At 39.1% G+C, this 24,345-nt stretch overlaps 1 protein-coding gene across 1 annotated transcript; it reads right to left on the reverse strand.

Annotated features, from left to right (window-relative positions):
• Nucleotides 1-7,470: 7,470 nt before the first annotated feature.
• Nucleotides 7,471-24,252, reverse strand: CHRNA6 (cholinergic receptor nicotinic alpha 6 subunit). Its single transcript, XM_060653417.3, has 6 exons — nt 23,836-24,252; nt 22,033-22,172; nt 13,173-13,217; nt 12,146-12,255; nt 11,066-12,044; nt 7,471-9,721 (listed from the first exon to the last, which is right to left on the reverse strand). The coding sequence occupies exons 1-6, from the start codon at nt 23,912-23,914 to the stop codon at nt 9,590-9,592; spliced, it is 1,485 nt and encodes a 494-aa protein (XP_060509400.2). The 5' UTR covers nt 23,915-24,252; the 3' UTR covers nt 7,471-9,589.
• Nucleotides 24,253-24,345: the final 93 nt, after the last annotated feature.

A 24,345-nucleotide genomic window follows, 5' to 3' on the forward strand; every position in this document is an offset into this window, starting at 1 on the left:
AGAACAAACACAGGCCATAGTGAACCGAAATAATAGAATATTTTCAAATAGCCCGGACTGCTTTATTACAGAGATTCGTGCCATTCTAATCACCCTCAAAAGTAGTTATAAATTCCAAAACAGAAATCACATTTATATATATTTTAAGTGTGTAAGTAATATTTAACACGGGCAGTTTATTTTTGAACATATACCAAATTTTATACCATAGAATTATATTTTTATGTGCTATGCACACACATTGTAGAACATTGGGTTCCTTGCTTGGTCTACATATCTATTATTTCTCTGTACATTTTACTGGGTTTTTTAAAAGGGAAACAACATGGTGAGGTGGAAAATGAGACACTAGGACCCAAAAAGCTCTAGACCACTTATTACCTCGCTCTGTGGGCTGTGGGGCCTTAGGTGGGTCACTTGCCCCCTCGGGGGTTTTAGTTTCCTGGTCAATTAATTAAAGGTTAAGACTCATAGTTCTCTCCTGCTCTAAAATTCTATACTTTGGAGATTTTCACAATTTTTAAAGCACACAACTTCTAATTAGAACTTTGTTTCTTTGGGAAAATGTAATCTTTTTACACTGCTTTAGAACAGGATTTGCAGGGATACATTGTGATGAAAATCAAGGCTTCCCTCCTTTAAATCCCTGACTGGATTGTGGATTCAAAGGGCAAATCACAGTTCTTTCCTTTATTGAGAACACTGTTGACTTTAACTCATTACTTAACTGTATCTAACTCATTAGTTTGCTAGATAAATGACAATACTAATCTTAGAAAAATGCATTTAAATTCAAATTCAGTTTTAAAGTTTGATAAATACTGCATGAAACACTTTCCACAGCAAGCCTCTTTCTGACCAGACACAAATACAGCAAAGGTCAAACGTTTATATGTGTACACACAGCTTTTCAAATATGGAAAAGCATAAATATTTAGACACCTCAATAACCCAAAGATAGTAATGACAAAGGATAACTTTAAAGCAAAGAAATTTTAATTTCAAATGTATAACAAGAAAAATCTATGGGAGTAAAACCTTCCAGCTCTTGCAACCGGGGAGCAGGGGTGCAAGAGCATGTGGCTCTGGGGGGCCCAAACAGACCAGCGTCAGTCACTCACTGCTGACAAAATCCAAAGGCAGAGAGACTAGTGGCGAAACTGGAAAGGAATGTATTTCCGTGAAGCCAACACCAGAAAGACAGCAGACTGATGTCTCAAAGACTGCAAAGTGCTGAAAATACTTTCAGATTTGTATAAGGAAAATGTGGGGCGAACGTCATGGGTACACGCAGGTAGCCAGTAAAGGTCAAGTGGACCAGTGTCTTGGAGTCAGTCACATGGGGTCTTGCTGGCCACAGAGCAGTCACCATTATTGTTTGAGGGACAAGGGTTTCAGTCTCCATCACGGATGCTGTGCCTGCAGCTAGGTCTTTTGCCTGAGTTAAGAGACGTGTTAGAAAGAATTTAATCAGTTAGAAAGTACAGACTGAGGTGAAAATGGAGGTAGATAGTTGTCCCCCTTCACTACTTCCAACAAGTAGATGTTGTGAGACCCGTACAACAGTCCATCACAAGTGCAAGCGTGTGGGACACACACCTGCACAGACCCACAGAGAGCTGTCCTAAATTGTCCTTATCCTTCACATCTCTGCTCACACCCCACTTCATGAAGCCTTCAAAGAACACGTGGCCCAACTAAGCTCCCTGTCTCTGAGAGCCTGCGGTGTTTTCAGGCTCTGCTAGAGAGTATAGAATGTAATTGTCCCTTTGTATCTTATCAAGTGAATTTTATTTCCTTAGTTATATCATAGCACATCGTTTGTTACAACCCCAACAGTCTCTCTAATAGAGCTGAGTACATGGTCAAGGCCTAATTAATATCTGTTGATTAATTTTTTTTAATGTTTATTTATTTTTGAGAGAGAGAGAGAGAGAGAGAGAGCACAAGTGGGGAAGGGGCAGAGAGAGAGGAAGACACCAAATCTGAAGCAGGCTCCAGGCTCTGAGCTATCAGCACAGAGCCTGACACAGGGCTTGAACTCACAGACCATGAGATCATGACATGAGCTGAAGTCAGAAGCTTAACGGACTGAGCCACCCAGGTGTCTCATTCATTAATTAAACCAGCACCTAAAATGAGAGCAAACTTGTACTCTTCCTCAGCCTCTTCCAGTATTTCCAGCTGTGTGTGTGTGCTCTTGTGTGTGTAATTTTCAGTGTGTGCCTTAAAGAAACATTTTCTTACATTAAAACATTTCTAAAATATTATTATTATACTTTGAAAAATTAATAATTCCACACTCAAGTTTATAACTAGCTGAAAAACAGCCTAAATTTGTAGCTGGCTTGTCTAAAGTAGCATTCAACCCATAGTGTTATGCCTCTTAAATCTATTTTAATTTCTTTCTTGTCACTGACTTGTTGAAAGGACCAGATCAGTTTCCTCCAAGAAAGTCTCATTTTGGGGGTTCGTCTGGTTGCTTGCCTCTGGTGTCATTTAATGTATTCCTCTGTTTCCTATATTTCCTATAAATTGGAAGTTATGTTATAATTCTGGCTAAATAGTTTTGGCAGAAGACATCAGAGATTATACTGTGTAATTCATATTGTACCATGGGAGGAGAATACTATTTGGCTATCTCATCATTAGTGTTAAGACTAATCTCTGGATCCAGATGATGACAGTCCGATTGCTCCACCCACCCAGTGGTAAATTTAGTAGTGTAGCCTATGACAATAACACACAGCAAGGTTATGAAGTCTCTTACCTATGACCTTGGGCCCCTTAAAGATGGTCTCTAACCAGCTACATTAGAACACTACAATTTCCACAAAGTAACATTTTTCCGCTGGCTTGAACCTTTTGGCTGTGTCATAATTCTTTCTCAGAGCACCTACTATTATATATTAAAGTGAAATCATTTCATGAACACCATGGTGACTACCATTTATGTTTAACCTAATATGAATTCTTCCTTTGCATTAAGACTTTCTGTCAATAAAATAATGGTAAAAATAAAAGTATCATTACTTCTTTAGTTCATGGACAATCTTAGGTTTGGGAAAACTAGCCAAGAGCAGCAATACATCCAGTGGTGTATATTATCACACTCCAAACAGAGTGACCACTATTGGGGTATGGCAGCCTGGCCTGTTGTACAATTAGATGTGCCTCTGAGCTCAAAGGTAGTCTCAGCTTTGGGCAACAAAAGGAGATCCAGCCAGGCCAGAAGAATGCAGTATAAAAAGGGAAATCATATTAAAAAAAGAATACACATTATGAAGATTAACTCAGGCAACCTTCTAAACAGCCCTCTGAGGAAAGCACTACCACCATCTCTGCTCACAGGTAAGGTCCTCTTCATGGGCAAAAAGTCAACCCTCAGGAGAAAAGAGTGCCAACAATCAACTTTACTCTTTCTTCTCCTGGGTGTGACAGGTGTGGTGTGTGACTGCCCCTCAAGAAGCCTGCTTAGCATATGCTCCAAACTAATGCCCTCAAGAGGGTTCTGATTTTTCATAGGTGGCCTAATGGGTATTTTGATAATTCTACATTGGCCTGTTCCACACATTGCAGGATACTTAACATCCCTAGTCCCCAGGCCTAAATGACAATGGTCATTGCAACAAGCAAAAATGACCTTTTAGACATTTCCAAATACCAACTGGAAATACAATGTGTGTGTGTGTGTGTGTGTGTGTGTGTGTGTGTGTGCGTGTGTGTAAATGGGGTGCAATAGCATTTCTGGTTCACAATGTCTGGATACTGCTGAAGGGTCCAAATGACAGTTTAAGTCAAAAGGGGGGATGGGCAAAAAGAGGTGCTCAGACGTTGTTCCCCTGTTCTTGTTGGCCTATCCCCTCGCTACACACAAGAGGCATACCCTGGGCCCTGTGGAAGGATGGGGCTAGGTGAAGACATCCCAAGTAGATGCTCCCTAGGCCCTCAGGTGGTACCTCCATGCTTCTGAGTCCACTCCTTCCCTTCCCACTTCTCACACTTCCCTCCACCAGGACTTAGCCTCCTCTGGTATGACCTCAACCAACAGAAGGAATCAAGCACCAGTTTGTTCAGCCAAAGCTGCAAACTCATGTCCCTGCTACAAACTCCAGGCCCAGCACATGGGTCTTGTTTGGCTAACACGAGGACACTATTCTTTTTTCTTCATTTAGTTGCCACACTTTAAAACTAGGAGATTTTATATAAAAAGCTGGATTTTCAGCTTTTCTCAAAAAATCCAAAGTTCAAGCCCATACCTATATGCCCTGTTGCCATTAAAATAAAGCTTGACCCTAATAGTCCTGACCTTCCCCAAATAAGAGAGTATGTGCAGCTTCATCTCTCTAGCCTCATTTCCATTTCACTTGCATTACATGTCTCCCTCCTTCTGATTACTGTCCGTGAGAGAGGCTTTCTGCTTTGTAAGGCTAGTCTGGGGGTTTTGAGGGGAAAAGATGGGCCACCTCAGGTGAGTTACTATCTTTTTCTATTCCCTTCTCACAAGAGCGACTGAATTGCACTGGGGTCAGGGAAATCGTTTAAGAGTCAGGAGATGTGGAACCTGTTAGCTGTGTGATCATGAGCAAGCCACTCTACCTCTTGAGATTAAAAAAAAAAAAAAGAGTTGAGTTAAATAACCTATGAGCTCCATTCCATCCCTAAAAGTCACTGATCTAATAGTTCAGATACACAAAGACACTCCCATGCATGTGCACTTGTGTGAACACACACACACACACACACGCACAAAGATATTGATAATGAAATCATAACCAAGAAAATTCCAGGTCAATCCTAAAAGTCAAAAATCTCAGTTAACAAAGAGTTCTTTAATGTTTTACTGTCTTCATGACCCTTTATGAATTTTCAATCCTTGCTTCCCTTGTTCTTCTGAACAAATGCTGTGACTTCCCTCTAATTCACATGCTTATCTCATTTCTTTTGCATATGTCTGAGGTATGTTCATGTATAAAAGAAATGTAAAGAAGTCAGGATCAGGGTTTCCCTGCTCCTGGCTGGGAGCATTTTCCTCCCATCTTCCTGCTTTGCAGTTCTTGTAAGTCTTGTGTTTATATCTAATAAGAGGTTAATATCCAGAATATATAAAAAATTCCACAACTCAAATGCAATAATAAAAACTAAATAACCAGATGTTTAAAGAGGCAAAGGACTTGAATACACATTTCTCCAAAGAAGATATGCAAATGAGGAGGAGGAGAAAGAAGAGGAAGGAGGAGGAAGAGAAGAAGGAGAAGGAGAAAAAGAAGAAGAAGAAGAGAGGAGGGAGGGGAAGAAGAAGGGGAAGAAGAAGAAATATAAAGGGTCAAAAAGCACATGAAAAGATACTCAACATCACAAAGATTAGGGAAATGCAAATCAAAACCACAAAGATGAGTGAGGATGTGGAAAAAATGGAGGCTTTGCACACTGATGGTAGGGATGGAAATGGTGCAGCCACTGTGGAAAAACAGCATGGCAGTTCTTTAAAAAATTAAACATAGAACTACCATATAACCCAACAATTCTACTTCTGGGTATAAACTCCAAAGAACTGAAACTCAGAGATTCTTGTATGCTCCTGTCCATAACAGCATTATTCATGACAGCCAAAAGGAAGAAGCAACTCAAATGTCCACTGATGGATGAGTGGGTAAACAAAATGTTGTAAATACATACAATGGAATATTATTCAGCCTCAAAAAGCAGATAAATTCTTTTTTTAATTTTTTTTAATCTTTATTTATTTCTGAGAGAGAAAAAGAGAGAGCAGAGCATGAGCAGGGGAGGGGCAGAGAGAGAGGGAGACACAGAATCCAAAGCAGGCTGCAGGCTCTGAGCTGTCAGCACAGAGCTCGACGCGGGGCTCAAACTCATCAACTGGGAGATTATGACCTGAGCTGAAGTCAGATGCCCAGACAACTGAGCCACCCAGGCGCCCCACAAATAAATTCTTATGTCAACTCTACTTCATTTTTTAAAATTTAATTTATTTTTTTAATTTACATCCAAGTTAGTTAGCATATATTGCAACAATGATTTCAGGAGTAGATTCCTTAATGCCCCTTACCCATTGAGCCCATCCCCCCTCCCACAACCCCTCCAGTAACCTTCTGTTTGTTCTCCATATTTAAGAGTCTCATATGTTTTGTCCCCCTCCCTGTTTTTATATTATTTTTGTTTCCCTCCCCTCATGTTTCGTATCTTAAAGTCTTCATATAAGTGAAGTCATATGATATTTGTCTTTCTCTGACTGACTAATTTCACTTAGCATAATACCCTCCAGTTCCATCCACGTAGTTGCAAACGGCAAGATTTCATTCTTTTTGATTGCCGAGTAATACTCCATTGTATATATATACCATGTCTTCTTTATTCATTCATCCATAGATGGGCATCTGAGCTCTTTCCATACTTTGGCTATTGTTGATAGTGCTGTTATAAACATTGGGGTGCATGTGCCCCTTTGAAACAGCATACCTGTATCCCTTGGATAAATAGCTAGTAGTGCAATTGCTGGGTTGTAGGGTAGTTCTATTTTTAATTTTTTGAGGAATCTCCATACTGTTTTCTAGAGTGGCTGCACAAGTTTGCATTCCCAACAGCAGTGCCAAAGAGATCCTCTTTCTTTGCATCCTCACCAACATCAGCTGTTGCCTGAGTTGTTCATGTTAGCCATTCTCACAGGTGTGAGGCAGTACCTCATTGTGGTTTTGATTTGTATTTCCCGGATGATGAGTGATATTGAGCATTTTTTCATGTGTCAGTTGGCCATCTGGATGTCTTCTTTGGAGAAGTGTCTATTCATGTCTTTTGCCCATTTCTTCACTGGATTCTTTGTTTTTTGGGTGGGGAGTTTGATAAGTTCTTTATAGATTTTGGATACTAACCCTTCATCTGATATATTGTTTGCAAATATCTTCTCCCATTCTGTTGGCTGCTTTTTAGTTTTGCTGATTGTTTCCTTTGCTGTGCAGAAGCTTTTTACTTTGGTGAGGTCCCAGTAGTTCATTTTTGCTTTTGTTTCCCCTGCCTCCAGAGACGTGTTGAGTAAGAAGTTGCTGCGGCCAAGGTCAAAGAGGTTGTTGCCTGCTTCCTCCTCAAGTATTTTGATGGCTTCCTATATTACATTGAAGTCTTTCATCCATTTTGAGTTTACTTTTGTGTATGGTGTCAGAAAGTGGTCCAGGTTCATTTTTCTGCATGTTGCTGTCCAGTTTTCCCAGCACCATTTGCTGAAGAGACTGTATTCCATTTCCTGCTTTGTCAAAGATTAGTTAGCCATACGTTTGTGGGTCCATTTCTGGGTTCTCTATTCTGTTCCATTGATCTGAATGTCTGTTTTTGTGCCAATGTCAACTGTACTTAAATTCAAATTAATTATTTTTTAAAGGCAAAGAAATTCTGACACATGCTATAACATGGATGAAACTTGAAGACTATACTTAGGGAGATAAACCAGTTACAAATAGTGTATGATTTCACTCATATAAGGTACCTAAAATACTCAAATTCATGGTGACAAAGTAGAATGGTGGTTGACAGGGGTGACAGGGTGGGGAGAGATGGGATGAGAAGTTGCTATTAATGGGTTCAGACTTCCAGTTTTACAAGATGAGAAAGTTCTGTGGATAGATGGTGATGAAGGCTGTACAACATGGTAAATGTACTTAATGCCACTGAACCGTATCCTTAAAATGGTGAAGACGGTAAATTTTGTTATGTGCATTTTACCATAATTAAAACTTTTTAAACAATGATATTAAATATTGATTTGGCTTAGTACTAAGAAAAATGTATGAAGTAAACCAAACCCATTGTAAGAAAGAAAGATAAAATATAGATATGATCACAAATATGAGAGGCAGTAAACATACTTTAAAACAGAGTTCCAGCTCAAGTTCAAGACCTCTGCCTGGTACACCACAGTGAGCCTTATGCTCCTGGATAAGGTAGACAAGGAAGAACGAACATGAGGTAATAGAAGTTATGGAGTATCAACACAATGGAGATTATGCAATCATAAAAAGTATACTTCAATGTAGAGGCCATTTTTGGGCAACGGGCTTGAGCAATGGAAACCTAAGCAAGGCAAAAGGGCCCATGAGGACTGCCAGCCATTAAGTGACCCACCTCAAAATGGCCATAGGCCCTAATTGACCAATGGGCTACTTACAAACAGGCACAGGTACCAAAAAAGAGAAAATTGCATATGTTCCCCATACCTCCTCATCTTCCAGCTTTAAATATGACCTCTACCCACTGCCTCCTTGCAGGCAGTCTCTCCTCTGCTGTCCTGCTCCCTGGCCCTGTATTCAATAAACCTTTATCTCTGTTGTTCTGCCTTGGATGAAAATTCTTCCACTGCCCGCACTGCCAGCCCCCACAAAGTCAGGACACCCCACATTCAAGGCTATGTAACATCATGGAAAAATGTCGCCTGACATGTTTTGAGAAAACAGCAACATACAAAATTAGAAGGTAAAATTGAAGTGTAAAATTATGGGTGCACAGAGAAGAGGATGAGACAAGAAAAGGCAGAAATGAAATTAGTTTCTTTGTTAGGGTAGATTTATTTTTTTCTGCTTTGAAATACATCTTTAAAATTACAATAATATTTATACAACAAACATGAAGATAAATTAGAGTGGAATAAAACAGAATTCCCAAGGTGCTCCTTCTCAGAAAAGGTATTGCTCCAAAAAGGTACAAAATCACAATTTCTTGCAGAAGAAATAACTTTATTTGCAGTCTCAGCTACAATGAACATATGGAAACTGCTGGCAAGAACAGACACCTCTCTGACCTGCCGCAAAGCCTGCTTCATGTTTGCATGGCCATACCACATCATGCTCTCCTTATTTTGGCTGCTTTAGTTACATTCCCATGATACCTGGTCTTGGAGATCTTTGTGTTTATGACTTTTCCTAAAAAGCTGCAAGCACTTGGGGACAGAACCCATTTCTGTTGTGCTTGCAATGCCTAGCACAGTGCTGGGTTACCACTCAAGCTGCTTGCCAGATGAATGCTAACTTGATGCAGCCTGCTGAGATCGACTCTGACTACCTGCTATTACTTTTTGCCAATTAATATATTAAAAAGTGTTGAAGTGTGTGAGTACATCCCAGAGGCACGTATTAGAAAGCAAGCACATAACAGTTCCCAAGCATTGCAGATGCCAGCAAGGTACAAGCTCCAGAGTTTTGTGTCTGGCATGTGTCAATATACTGACAAGTAGCATAAACTGGAGGTACAAGAGAATGCCTTTTTAGCACAGCTTTGATGTTGATTACATGGCTTGTTGTATTATGGGTTATGTCCCTGGAAGTCAAACATGTACAGAGAAGAGAAGCCTGTGGGTGCCACCAACTCTGGGCTCCAGTGTTATCAAACATCTTAAATGTGCTCTGTGCTACAAAGGAGGGCATTCAGCCTCCAAATTTGCAATATAGTCCTCTTTTTCCATCTAACCATCAGCTTCAGTAGATGGGGGACTTAGGTGGAAAGCTTTATGTCCCTTTCCTCATGGAAGGGAACATAGAACAAATACAGCATCTGTAAGTTTCAAAAGATAAAAGGAAAATACATCCTAAGACTTTCCAGTGTTCCCCAATAGTGGCTGTAGAAATAGCCCTGCAGTTCCAAACACACAGACAATTATAAACACCCAAAGAAATACTCTGTCCACCACCATGGCTACGTATTTCCAGTCGTCTTCTACCTGAAAGGCAAACAAAAAGTCAAAGCAATGTTAAAAAATTGAAACTAGGTAATATGCTCTGTTTCATAAATAAGCTGCTTCCTTTTCAAAGACTTCCTTGGCAATTTTTGAAGAAAATAGCGGTTTTATCGTGGTTAACCCATGTTGCCTATACAGTTCATAGAAGAACTTTTGTTTTGTCTGAAGAAGGTAGATACACATGCCCCTTTGGTGCCTCATACAGATGGCTAGAGAGTAAGCAGGATTCCACAGGTGACAAATGACTTTTCCTGCAAAAACCATTCCCAAGAATGCTGCTCAGACAGCTCAACTTTTGTCATTGGCACCACTGGATATTCTGACACCTTGGCAAGTCTGGAAAATGGGTTTGAGGCAGGGGGTATAGGACATGAGGAATGGAGGACACTTTATCAGGAATAGGCAGCCCTCTAGAGCTCAAAGTCATGCTGCTTGTGGAGAGTTCATTGCATTTCTCACATCCTTCCAGTTCCTGACCTCCAACTCATGCCTGAGACTTAACATCTCAGATTGGGTCTTGAGGGCCCTACCTGGTGGTGTTTAAGTCAACAACAACCTTCCCTCGATTTTATGAAGATGTTACCATGAAGGCACAGTTCTGGGCTCACTTGTCCCATGATGCATCCCCTCCAGCCCCTAACTTGTGACTTGCAGTCATAGTATCCTCCCCTGCACCAACGGTGTGGACTTCAGGTCTCAAGACGTCCTTTCACCAGGAGATATGGATGCCAGCAGCTGCAGTATAAGGTCAAACCCAGACACCTGGCGTAAGTTTTCAGATGCCCTCAGCTTGGGATATGGAAAATTGGCATGATTTTCTTGAGCTCTCTTTTTGGAGGATGGGGGACGTTCGTGCTGCTATAGTTAGACTCTGGACAGCAAGAGCAGAATATGTTGATGCTAAGAATATCCCTGAGGTTCATTCAATAAACACCTAAATCCCTCTCAAGTAGAATAAGTGTGGTTGGAATTTCAGAGGACTCACTCTGCCTGCCCCCACCAGCCTCAGACTGCGGGCTGCTCTGCAGGAATTTCATCTGTCACTGTATTTAAGAAACAGTTTCATTAACCAAGCCTGTTTTGAATATTTATTTTAACTAGATTTCACCTGAGTTAACATTTCTGGAGGTGGAGATTTGCTCTGAGGCTATTACTTTACTCCACCCAACCCCCAGGTCACTTCACCCATAACTGCATAATGATAGAGCTGGGTCTTAGAGTACTGTTCCCTGGCCCTCTTATGAACAGAACTCCCAATGAAGATCTGATCTTAGGTCTGGTCTAAGCCAGCTGAGGGATGCCAAGCTAGAGGAGACATGCATTTACCTTCTTTGTTTCATTTTGGTTCTTCATGTTTTCTGCTATGAATTGTACACTGTTAATTACATCTTCAACATCAGGCGAGTGCTCTGAATTTTCAGTCATCCATTGTAAAGGCTGATGACTTAATCTTCTCTTGCTGGTGGCAAGCTCACTTGATGTATGACAGTGGCAGCATTCTTTAGGAAGTTTGGTCTCTCTGCAATTATCAAAATTGACTTTAGTGGGCCTACCAGAAATGCCTTTGGAATTTTTATCTGAACTTGTCTCCTTCATCTTGTCCAGAGGCCTCTTCATCATCAAGATCTGGGGTAACAGCTGGAGGAAAACTGTCTTCACCCACTTGGGCATGGTGTGTGTCGTTGGGGTGCGATAATGTATGTTCAACACAAACACAGTCACCGCAATGGACAGGGTGACAAAGATCATGGTGAACAGTAGGTACTCACCCACCAGTGGGATCACAAGAGACGTGGATGGGATGGTTTCCGTGATTACTAGCAAAAACACAGTCAGAGAAAGCAAAACTGAAATACAAAGTGTCACCTTTTCACCACAGTCAGAAGGGAGGTAAAAGACAAGCACAGTTAGAAATGAAATAAAGAGACAAGGGATGATCAGATTAATGGTATAAAACATTGGCAATCTTCTAATGTAAAAAGAATAGGTTATATCTGTGTATATCTCCTCACAACAATTGTATTTTATGTCATGCTTGTAGCCAGAGGCATCAACAATTTCCCATTCGCTGTTTTCCCAAAAATCGTTCATATCCACTTTAGATCCAATGATTAGAAGATCAATTTCAGCTTTGTCATATGTCCAGGAACCAAATTTAAGGGAACAGTTTTGATGATCAAAAGGGAAAAAAGTGATATCCATAGGACAGGAACTCTTGAAAATAGCTGGTGGAGTCCAGGTTATCATGCCATCATATTTAAGAAGAGCTTTTGTCTTGCCTTCAACTTGGAAGTCACCAACAGCACTACAAAGTAAACCAGACACCATTAGTAACACCCCCTTGCCTGGGTCAGCATGTACCAAAGGCAACTTTGGAACAAGTCTACTGCTGTCAAAACCCCATACTTGTTGTAGAGAACGATGTCAGGCTTCCATATCTTATCTGCAGGAACACGAAGAGTCTCAATGCCATCATATTCCATTGGGTCCCAGCGCAATTTATAATCATTCCATATCTAAAGGCAATAGAAGTCAGTTGAATAAAAAATTCTTAGTAACTTACAGGGAACTTTCTTCCCATGTTAATTCTATGTTGGTTCAGTGTTTTGAAAAAAAAATAAGTTCTCATTTAAAGAATACACTGGAGGACACCTGGCTGACTCAGTTGGTAGAACATGCAACTCTTGATCTCAGGGTCGTAAGTCCAACCTCACTTTGGGCTTGGAGCCTACTTAAACAAAAATAAAGAGTGCATTGGTTTCTATCAAAAGTTGGGATATTAAATCCATGAGGAATAGGGGGCTAGTCAGCTGGGCTGATTTTGGCAAATATAAATCATCTGACATTAGATAATTAACTATTGATTATTAATTAGCTGACCAAGGTTATAGACTCAACTTCCATGTTCCATAAACTGTATTCACACTGGAGTAACAACTCATTTCTAATATCAAAAAGATAGTTCAAGTGTACGATAATGAGTTTGTTATAAATCTGTGTAAAAGATTAAGACAAGAAGGAAGAATGAAGTGGTATAACTGATAAAAACAACTGGTGGGACTCTAACCCACGTGTTCTCATGCTCAGTTCCTTACTTCCCTTGGCCTGGTGCAGCAGAGTCAAAGACTGGGCAAGCTTCTGACACTGGGGCTCAAGTTACAGATAAAAATAGGAGACTTGAGGGCAGAAACCGGAAGGGACAGGTCTCTATGTCCCAGAGAACTTTATCACTATGTTTTTGCACCTGTGAAGTTTGTATCAAGCAGCTGTCCCAAAGCGAACTCTAGGCTTTGGAGAAAGATTATAGTTTATACTCTGTTATAAGTTGGAGATGGAAAGAAGTAATTCTAGTGGAATTTATCCATTAGACATTGTTAGGCTAACACACAAGTAAGACAGGTCCAAGAGAAGGACATGTGATGCAGACACATACGTGACGTAGCCACAGATTGGTTTCCATGATCTGGTTTACTTCATCCTGGGAAGAAGAAATAATATTTTTAGCCTTAAATGAACTTGCTAATAAAGGTGGCTCTTAGAACAAGAATTACAACAAAAGAGAGCCAAATCTGAGTTATTCATACTAACAGAGGAAAACAAAGAAGACTAAAAAGGCAACTTATAAAATGCATCCAGAAATATGATATTTTCACATCTGGTTCCAACTCTGTTGACTTTAAAAGAAAATGTGGCTTAAAAAATGTCTTTCAAATCTTAATTAAGTCTGACCTCTTCACTGAAGCCTTTCTGACCACCGCAGCCCATTAAAGGTGTCTGATTCCATGAAAGAAAGGAGGAAGAGAAGGGACAGTAGAAAGGAGACAGGGAAAGTACTGCAGATGGTGATAGGTATCAGAACTTGGTTCATTGTTTTTACTCTATTCTTCCCCCTTCCTTGAAAACCTCCCTCTTCAACTGTGCTCACCACTCTCTAGGCTCTGAGTCCTGAGCCCAGTTGCCTTTTGAAATGTCAGCCTCTGCTCACCATGGAGTTTTCCAGCTGGAACCTGCCATTCCACTTCAACACATCTCAACTCTCATCTAAGCCATGCTGATTGCTTCAATTATTCATTATTCAAATATTTATTGAGTACCTACTATGTGCTCTATAAATTCTGGGACTACAGCAGTAAACAGGATTGAAAAAACCTCTACCTTCATGCATCTAAACTGTTAATTTGGGAGACAAAAAATCAATAATAGATATATAATATAATGTGTGATAGTTATAAGTCCCTGTGAAGAAAAATAAAGAGAGATGGAGTGGTGTGTGCATGCATACACACACACACACACACACACACACACACACACACATCTTTTTTAGACAGAATGATCAAAGAAGGCTTCTCTGAGGAGGTTTAAGCAGGTACCTAAATGACTGAAGAGAGTCATACAGCTATCTGGAGGAAAAACATTTCAGGCCAATATCCCAAATACAATGTGTTCCTAAGCAGCTACCAGCCTTCAGTGGGAAAACTACTGAAGACACTCCAGAACCTTCAGCAACCTTACAGCACAGCAGCTTGAAAGCTATTGGGTGTTCCAGTGACCATCAGTGGGTTCCCCAAACTTACCAACGTTGCTTTATAATATACGTGAACACCCTCAGAGTAAACGAACTCAACTGTGGTTGACAGAGCCATGGCCAAGACTGACACCAAACTGCTCTTTTTCACTGAGCTGCTCTGTAGTTCTCCACTCCCCCTGCCAAGCTTCCTCCTTCAAATGTGTTTGTGTCTAGTCATGGTAAACCCCAGGGTTTTAAAAGGTCAACAAAAGGAGTTACAATCATGGTTTCTTATTAGTCAAGAAAAGCAAAAAAATAATAATAATAAAATTAAAAAGGCTATACTTATCCATTGGCCAAGTATTACCCAAGCCTAAGGTAATTGCCTTCTGCTCATGAGAGGGTGATGCTGTGATCTATAAATTCCAGCAGGGGCCATGTCAATAAATCTGTTGGCTGTCAATCAAGAATGGACTAGCTATACAGTCTTATGCATCCTCTTTGTATTCTGTGTTCACAGAACTAGTGTACACTGTTAACTAGTATTCAAAGAATTAAAAGCTGTTGGCAATATCATCCTATCAATATCTCTCTCTTTCCCCAACACTTCCACAGGCTGGTGAGACTCAATGTGGTGTGGACATTCGTAGGGGTGTCCGCCAACTTTATGGACCAGGACTTGGTCTGGCAAGTCTTGTTCTCCATGCAATTCTGTACCACACTGATGGTCATGAGCACTACCATCAGACAGCCCAGCTGGAGGAAGCAAGGACCTAAAATACCACTCCACATTCCTGAGACCATTGCTCTGTATCTCTTTCTTGGGAAAATAAATTAGTTGGCACCCTGCCTGTATTAAAGGATTGGAGTTATAATTTCAAAAGGATTAGCTTCTGAAGCAGCAGAGATTGAGATCAGAAAACCAGGTTGGCTACACTTTATAAGCCTTTAAGTTAGTCATTTCAGATAGTGAGGCCATCAAAACACTACACAGGGGCTTTGTCTTGGATCCCTGTTGGGGGGACAGCAGACATACTCTTACACTGAAAGATCATTCACCCAGAAAACCTTCTGGCCAGAGTCATTCTGTGTGTTTGCAGCAAACACACTTCCATGTAGAGCAGCAAAAAAGGCCTTTGCTAAGGCCTTTGATAAGGGAATTGGTAATTGCTCATCCTGACTGTCCTGCATCACAGAACCATCCCCAGAGCTCACCATGGCTCAATGACAATGAATATGACCCTCAGGGACTTCTGGTGCCCCCCATGAGAACAGGTAGCTTCCAATACACCAATAAGAATAGCTATATTAATATCTGACAAAGTAGACTTCAGAAAAAAAATTACTGTAGACCAAGGACATTATATAATGATGGAAATATAAAATCACCAGGAAGACATAATGATCCTAACTGTATACACACCAAACACTAGTCTTAAATTACATGAAATAAAAATTGATGAAACTGAAAGAAGGAACAAACTCCCAAATATAGTTGGAGACTTCAACACCATCCCCCTCAGCAACCAACAAAACCACTAGGGGGGAAATCAGCAAAATATAGAAGATCTGAAGAACATAACCAACAGGATCTAATTGAAATATATAGAGCACTTCTTTCAAAAGCACAGAATACACATATATTTCAAGAATGCATGGGATATTAACCAAGATAAACCATATTCTTACCATGGTCCATAAAACAAACCTCATCAAATTTAAAAGAACTGAAACCATACAATGTGTTTTCTGACTATAATGGAATCAAACCAGAAACCAACAACAAAAAGACAACAGGAAACTCTCTAAACCCCTAGGAATTATACAACACACTTCTAAATAATCCATGGGTCAAAGATCAAAATGGGCTTAAATCTCAAAGGAGATTTTTAAAAATACATAGAACTGAATGAAATGAAAACACAACATATTAAAATATGAAGGTCATTGCTAAAAATAATGTTGAAAATAAAATTATAGCATTATATGCTTACATTAGAAATGAGGAAAGGTCTCAAATCAATAATCCAAGTTCTTACTTCAAGAAATTAGAAAAAGAAGCACAAAATGAGCCCATAGCAAGCTTAAGGAAGGAAAAATAAAGATAAGAGTAGAAATCATGGGGCACCTGACTGGCTTAGTCATTGGAGCATGCAACTCTTGATCTCCAGGTCATGAGTTTGAGCCATATGCTGGGTGTAGAGATTACTTAAATAAATAAATAAATAAATACACTTTAAAAAAAAGAGTAGAAAACAATAAAATTGAAAAAGGAAAACAATAGAAAAAATCAATTAAATAAAAAGCTAATTCTTTGGGATGGGGACCAATAAAACTCACAAACTTGTCTCAAGATCGACAAAAATAAAAACAGAGAAAACACAACTCACCAACATCAGGAATGAAATAGGAGCTATCACTACAGATCCTGTGGCCATTAAAAAGAATAGACAATATGATAAACAGCTTTATTATACAATCAAAATTTTAAAAGAAATAGACTAAAACTTCAAAAACCACAAACTATCCAAATTCAAAGAAGATGAAATTGACAATCTAAATAGCCTATAGCCATTTTTAAAAATTGAATTTGTAGTTAAAAACTCCTGGAAAAGAAATCTCTAGGCCTAGTAGGTTTCCCTGGAGAATTCCACCAACTATGAAAGAAGAATCAATATCAATTTTACACAGTCTCTTCCAGAACATAGAAGAAGATGGAACAATTCCAAATATTTTTTATAAAGCTATATTACCCTGACACAAAATCCAAACAAAGATAATACAAAAGAAGAAAATTACAGATTAATGTCTGTCATGAACTCATCAATAAAATATTAGCAAAGTGAATCCAACAATGTACAAAAAGTTATACACCATGACTAAATGAGATGTAAAGCTGTTCAACATTCAAAAATCAATCAATGTACTTTACCATATCAACAAGGTAAGGAAGAAAAATTATCTGATCATATCAATGGTTACAGAAAAAGATTTGACAAAAATTCAACATCAATTAATGATAAAAACTCTCTGAAAACTAACGAATAAAGGAGAACTTTCTCAATTTGAAAACCTCTATAAAACACCTACAGCTATCATTATACTAAAAGGTGAAAGACTAAACAATTTTCCTTAAGATTGGGAACAGGGCAGAGATGTCCACTCTCACCACTCTTATTCAAAACAGTACTGATAATTCTAGTCAATACTATGCAATAAGGCAAGAAAAAGGGAAAAAACGGCATAGTTTGGAAAGGAAGAAATAAAACCATCTCTATTTGCATATGACATGGTTGCCTATATAGAAAATCCCATGGAATCTATAAAAATACTGAAACTAATAAATGATTTCAGCAAGATCTCAGGATACAACATCAACATATAGAAACCGATTGAATTTCTGTATACTAATGATGAACATGGAGAAACCAAAATTAAAAGTACAATATTATTTTCAATTGCCTTAAATAAAACAAAGTACACATAATAGTACATGGACAATAAAACAAATATACACATAATAATATATGGACAGGATCTGCATGCTGAAAATTATAAAATGCTGATGAAAAAAGAGTTAAATAAATGGAGAAATATCCTGCATTCATGGATGGGAACACTCAACATAGTAAAGATGACATTTCTCCCCAAATTGATCTATAGATGAATGCAATTCCTTTCAAAATCCCAGCAAGCCTTTTTGTATACATAGGCAGCTTATTTGAAGGCATAGGCCCCAGAACAGTGAATATAATTTTGACAAAGAAGAATAAGGTGATAGGATCACTCTGGCCAACATTAAGACTTACTATACAGCTACAGTAATCAAGATTGTGTGGTATTGGTGGAAGGTTCATCACATAGATCAACGGAATAGAATAGAGGACCTGAAATAGACCTGAAATAGACCCATACAAGTATGCTCAACGGATTTTTCACAACAGTGCACAACCAGCTCCATGGAAAAAGGATAGCCTTTTCAACTAATGGTATTGGAGCAATTAGACACCCATAGACCAAAAAAGGAAAAAAGCCTAAGTCTCACATTTTATACAAAAATTAACTCAAAATGGATCATAGTCTCAAATGTAAAACATAAATAAAACTTTTAGAAAAAATATATGAGAAAATCTCTAGGATCTGCAATAAAGGCAAGGAATGCTTAGGCTTAACACCAAAAGCACAACACATAAAAGGAAAAAGTGATAAATTGGATCTCGTCAAAATTGAAAAGTTTGAGTGAAGGTCCATGTGAAAAAGATGAAAAGAGAAGCTACACACTAGGGTAAAATACAGCTGACCCTTGAACACACAGGTCTGAGCTGTGTGAGTCCACTTACATGTAGAATTGTTTACACTACAGTGCTATAAATGTATTTTCCCTTCCTTATGATTTTCTTAATGACATTTTATTTTCTTTTACTTTATTGTAAGAGTACAGAATATAACACACGTAACATACAAAATATGTGTTAATCAACTGTTGATGTTATCAGTAAGGCTTCTGCTCAACAGTAGGCTATTAGTAGTTAAGTTTGGGGGGAGTCAAAAGTCACATGCAGAATTTTGACTATGCTGGAGGCCGATGTCCCTAACCCTTGCATTACTCGAGTTAACTGTATTTGCAAACCACATACCTGGCAAAGCATCAGTATCTAGAATATAGTAAGAACTCTCAACACTGAACAGTTAAAAAAAAATCAAACAATCCAATTAGAAAACGGGCACAAAAACATGAGGAAACATTTTACCAAAGAAGATATACAGATGGCAAATAAGCACATGAAAAGATGTTCTATATGATGAGTCATTAGGAAAATGCACATTAAAACTATAAAGAGATATTATTATATACCAAATGGAATGGCTAAAATAAAAAAATAGTGACAACAACAAATACTGGTGAAGATGTAGATAAACTGGATCACTTATATATTGCTGATAGGAATTTAAAAGGGTACATTCACTCTGGAAAGCATTTTGGCAGTTTCTTTAAAAATTAAACACACAACTACCGTATGACCCAGCAATTGAACACCTGGGGATTTATCCCAGGAAAATAAAGATTTACGTTCTCACAAAAACTTGTATCCAAATGTTCACAGCACTTTTATTTGTAACAGAAAAAAACTGGAGTCAATACAAATGTTCTTCAACCAACAAAAAGTAAATAAACTGAGGCACATCAATACCATGGAATACTACTCAGCAACAAGAAGAAATGAGCTATTGATATAATCAACAACTGGGATGAGTCTTTAGAAAATTATGCTGAGTGAAGACACCTGGGTGGCTCAGTCGGTTAAGTGTCTGGCTTTGCTCAAGTCATGATTGCATCTTTCATGAATTCAAGCCCCACACTGGGCTGTCAGCACAGAGCCTGCTTCGGATCCTCTGTCCCTTTCTCTCTCTCCCCCTCTCCAACTCGTGCACACGTGCTCTCTCTCTCTCTCAAAATAAACATAAAAATTTTTTTTTAATTATGCTGAGTGGAAAAGCCAATCCCACAATGTTACATACTGTATCATTTTTATCTAACTTTCTTGAAACGACAAAATTTTAGAAATTGAAGACATATTAGTAGTTGCCACTGGGAAACTGGGCAAAGTGGGATCTTCCTATTATTTCCTACAACTGCATATGAATCTACAAGTATTTCAATAAACAAAAATTCAACTTAAAAAAACTACATTTCCCAAGTCTCCCTTACAACTAGAAGTTGTCGATGATATAGGAAGCAGAAGATATTAGTAGGACTTTTAAGAAAACTCCTTAAGGAAGTCACATATGTCTGTTATGTCCCCTCCTCCCTTCCTCCTGCTTCTTACGAAGGATGTGAATATGATGAGTGAAGATCAGCAGTTATCATGGACCATGAGGTAACACTGAGGGAAGAAACCATATGCTGAAATAGAAAGATAGGAACCTTGCTCACTGTCACCATGTATGGTTTATGCTTTTAGCATCGTGGTCAGTGTGATTGGCATCCCCTGGAGTTTTGCAGTGCCCAGCCTAAGCAACTGAACACAGTGGTACAATCACCAACACCACAAAGCCACCTGGTGTTAACCTTCTAAACTTTTAACCTTTAGATTTCTGTTACACAAGAAAGAAATCAATTTGTTTTATTCAAGCCATGTTATTTTTAAGTCTCTGATAGCGACCAAATGCAAATGTCAAAATCTGTATTCCATTATCTCCACACACCATCCTCAGAACAATGTCCTGAAAGGGTGTATCAACCAGGAATTTGAAGTGATGCTGTATAGTGAAATAGACTGACTTCAGGTGAAACTTACTTTATAATACTCCACAGCAAATTATGGCTCCCAGCCCAGTAGGAGACCAGTAATCAGTACAACACTATTTGGGGGTGAAAGGGATCAGACTAGGTACCAAATAAAATGTTTTTTAAAGAAATGAGTATATCCATCTATACAAAAGAAAACTGTGACTTTTTATTTTTATTTTTTTAACCAATATGTACCAGTATATACATACTTCCAACCTGGGTCAGAAGCTAGAGGACCAGGCCAGGGTCAACCTAGTCCACCAAGAAGCATGGACTGGAGAAACGTGAGCCTTGAGTTCACATCTGTAACTAAGGTCTTTCCTCCAGTGAACCTGAAGAACCACCACTGTTTCCTACAGGGCAAGTCTGGAAAGACAGAAGGTTCCTTCCGTATGCATAGGCTGGGACTGATAAGATGAAAGGGGCTCCCTTTGTAGTCTCAGGAGCTCTAGCATCTCTCTCTGGAGATGCTTTAGCCTCCCCCTACTTCCTGAGCCTGCCTATTCCTGGAATTTGGTTGGCAAGCCAGCGCTGTCCCCTCCTACGCTTTTGAGCCCAAAACCCTGCTCTGTGTTATAAATACCAGGCCCTAATACCTCCTCTCCCGGCAACTAGGGCATGAAGATTATTCAAAGGAAAGAACTGTAGTCACTTGTCCTTGAACATAGTAGCAATAAATTTAAGAACTCCAAATTGCCATCTGTTTTCTCAGGGCTGGATGGAAGCTATATGAAAACAGGTGATTGTTTTCTTTCTTGCATAACATAGAATATTTAAAGCAGTTCTTTTTCTTTTCTTTTTTTTTTTAATTTGTTAATGTTTATTTATTTTTGAGAGAGAGAGAGAGATGGAGTGTGAGTGGGGGAGGGTCAGAGAGAGAGGGAGACACAGAATCCCAAGGAGGCTCCAGGCTCTGAGCTGTCAGGACAGAGCCTGAACCCATGAACCACTAGATCATGACCTGAGCCGAAGTCGGAGGCTCAACCGACTGAGCCACCCAGGTGCCCCAAAACAGTTCTTTTTCTATAGAGTAAAAAGAACATGAGCTTTGGAGTTGGACAGGCCCGATTAAGATTTCAGTTCCACCATTTTATAATTGTATGACCTTGGGAAAATTCCTTCCTGAGCTTCCCTTCAGCTATAAAATGCAAATGACAGCCACTAAGTGTAGACACAGTGACTGGTGAATAGGTGCACCATGAGGTTAACTCCCTCTGTATTATCCTTTCACCTCTCTGTTTCATAAACTGGTTCTGAAAGCACTTCTAGAAAGACCCTGCCTTGATGTAAATAATTACAGCATCAATGTCTTCTTCCCAGCAGGAAGGCTTTGAAGAGCCAGCATTCATGTAGATGTGTGTTTGTTCATATTTTAAAATTTCTATATTTACCACGTGCAATAACTGGGACAGTGTTCAGGAATTGCTCTGCCCGCACCCCCACCCGAGTCAAGGGTTCTCCAGGTACACGTGGTGAACTGGCAGCACTTACCACATTGGCCAGCTGTGTGATGGCCACTTCAAAATGCACCGTGACCGGTTCAGAAACGTTTTCCACAGGCCTGATGAACTGGTTATAATGAGAAAACAGTTTGTGAAAGAGCCTCTCTTCAGATGCACAGCCTGCAGAGCCTGCATGGCCAAGCAGAGAAAGAGTTAGAGAGGCCAAGAGGGTGTTCGCAGATGGGGAGGTTCTGGCAGCTCCCATTGCCAGGCCACTAGGACAGTGGGGTGTCCCAGCCACCTGAGCGCTCCCGCCCCTGTGTTCTGTCCACCCACACAGGCTTCCCCTGGTGCCCATTGTACCTAGCCTCTCAGAGCCCTGAAGATAAGAAGAGTAATGCCTACATCCCAGAACTATTATGATATCAAATAAAATACTATTGTAAGAGCACTTTTACAAGTCTAATGCACCACAAATACAAAGGGACAGCATGAGCTCCAATTTTTGCTTATGTCATTGAAGATAACTCACGTTACTGATCTGGTTTTTAAGGAAGAGTCCTGCATTTTCTGGTCAAAATGCTGATCCAACCACCTGTTTCTACAACCAACAAGGTGTTTAGCTGGGGAACCTCCACCAAGCAAACCGAAATAACTAGTAAGTTTATTAAGACCTTAGCAAGCCGTATTTCTTTTTAAAATCTGATTCGGATTCAATTATTTAGCAGACTTGTGTCAAGTGCAAGGTTTTTAAGGCAAACTTATTTAATTGGTTTTAAAAGAATTCAATACTAGCTCTTAAATAACAGCGTTTTCAGTCACTAAAATTTACACAGTTTAATGTGAATGTCTGTATTTTTCCAAGAATGCATCAAAAGCAAGATACTTGCCTTCATTTGACATTATTCATTTCATTAATACCCCTCTATATTTTCCCTTATAGAACTCAAATTTGACATCAGAAAAACAATTCTACAAATTTCCAAAAGGGATTTATATCTTGAAAGAAGATTAAAGGCACTGAAAACTCATTTGGCAAAAATGAACAAAAGGATAGCTGTTATATTACTAAATAAAGAGTCGTTGACAAATGCACTTGGAAACAAACTCTGAGATTTCATCAGGAAAAAACAATTTTAAATGTGAAATAGTACTCTTGCCACCATAATTAATAATGCTAGAAATATTTCTATGTAAAATAGACAATAAAAAAATCCTCTCCACTACTCCATTACCATTTCCCCCTCTTTGAGATATTGTAGATAAACCCTCTGTGAATCTTGAAGAACAAGTCCCCTGCAAAGCTAACATGGGAATGTGGTTTTCTGCAGCAGAACAGCACTTGTCTATTTCCAAGTCTTAACTTTTAAAATGAATTATCTTACTCTTAGGACACATTCCAGCATAGTAATATGACATGTTTCCCAAAACAAAGATGATTACCTTCAAAATGGAAGGGTTCATGGACTAAGTCTCAGCTAACAAACAAATCATAGTTGTAAAAAAAAATTAAATACAAATACAGATAAATCAGTTGAATACATCCATACCAGAGATGGATAGAAAACTGCACCACTATTATTACCATATTTTTATTGGAACAATAAAATAAGATATGGTTTACAATGTTTCATTGTCTTCCCTGCACCATCTCCAAAATCTCATGTTCAGTGTTAAAACCTAACCAATAAGAAATAGGTTAATTAGCAGTTATAACAGTAGTAATTCCTGTGCAGACCCTCTACATATTTACACAAAGAATATTTCATCTCTGCTCAAACACAACTAGAAAAGAAGAATAAATATATGTAGCTGAAAAGAGAATATGAGATAAAGCAGAAATAAAACCTACCTTTAAAGAAAGGTATGAACATACACAACCAGAGACACAAACCAAAGTGAAGGAATCCCTGGCCCTCGCTGGTCAGCATGATTAAAACACACTTTGATTTCTTTTTCTGGTCAAAGGATTGTGGAAAACAAAGAGCTACCAGACAGCCACACGCATCAGACCTTTAAATCATCAGAGTCCCACTGCAATCCATGTGTGTCTTCCGTGAAATAAAAACATTCACAAACATAACACGGATGTTCCCAATATCAGAGACTGAGGCCAACAAAAGGGCAAATAAAAAGAACTCAATCTGATGTCAGATGAATCATCACTTTCCTGTCACCCTAGATCTCTTTCGTGCAAGAACAGTGAAGAAAAGCAGTGAGAGAACGCTAAGCAGGCAGGACAGAGAGAGGACGGAAAACACTGCCTGCCTTTGATCTTTCTGTAGTACAGTCTCAGCAGTAATCCTTGGGAGAAGGAACACCCATTTACCGACCTCCAAGTCCAGGTAAAGCACGTGCTAGG

Source organism: Panthera onca, chromosome B1, assembly GCF_046562875.1.
Source record: "Panthera onca isolate mPanOnc1 chromosome B1, mPanOnc1 haplotype 2, whole genome shotgun sequence".
In the NCBI taxonomy this organism is placed as follows: Eukaryota; Metazoa; Chordata; class Mammalia; order Carnivora; family Felidae; genus Panthera; species Panthera onca.

What these genes read in the sequence shown, in the direction of transcription:
- CHRNA6 (XM_060653417.3), bottom strand. Translation starts at nt 23,914, where the DNA reads ATGCTGACCAGCGAGGGCCAGGGATTCCTTCACTTTGGTTTGTGTCTC. An exon ending in GTTCATACCTTTCTTTAAAG is followed by an intron (nt 22,173 to 23,835) that starts GTAGGTTTTATT and finishes TTGGCCATGCAG; the next exon opens with GCTCTGCAGGCTGTGCATCT. An exon ending in GACATCGTTCTCTACAACAA is followed by an intron (nt 12,045 to 12,145) that starts GTATGGGGTTTT and finishes TTTACTTTGTAG; the next exon opens with TGCTGTTGGTGACTTCCAAG.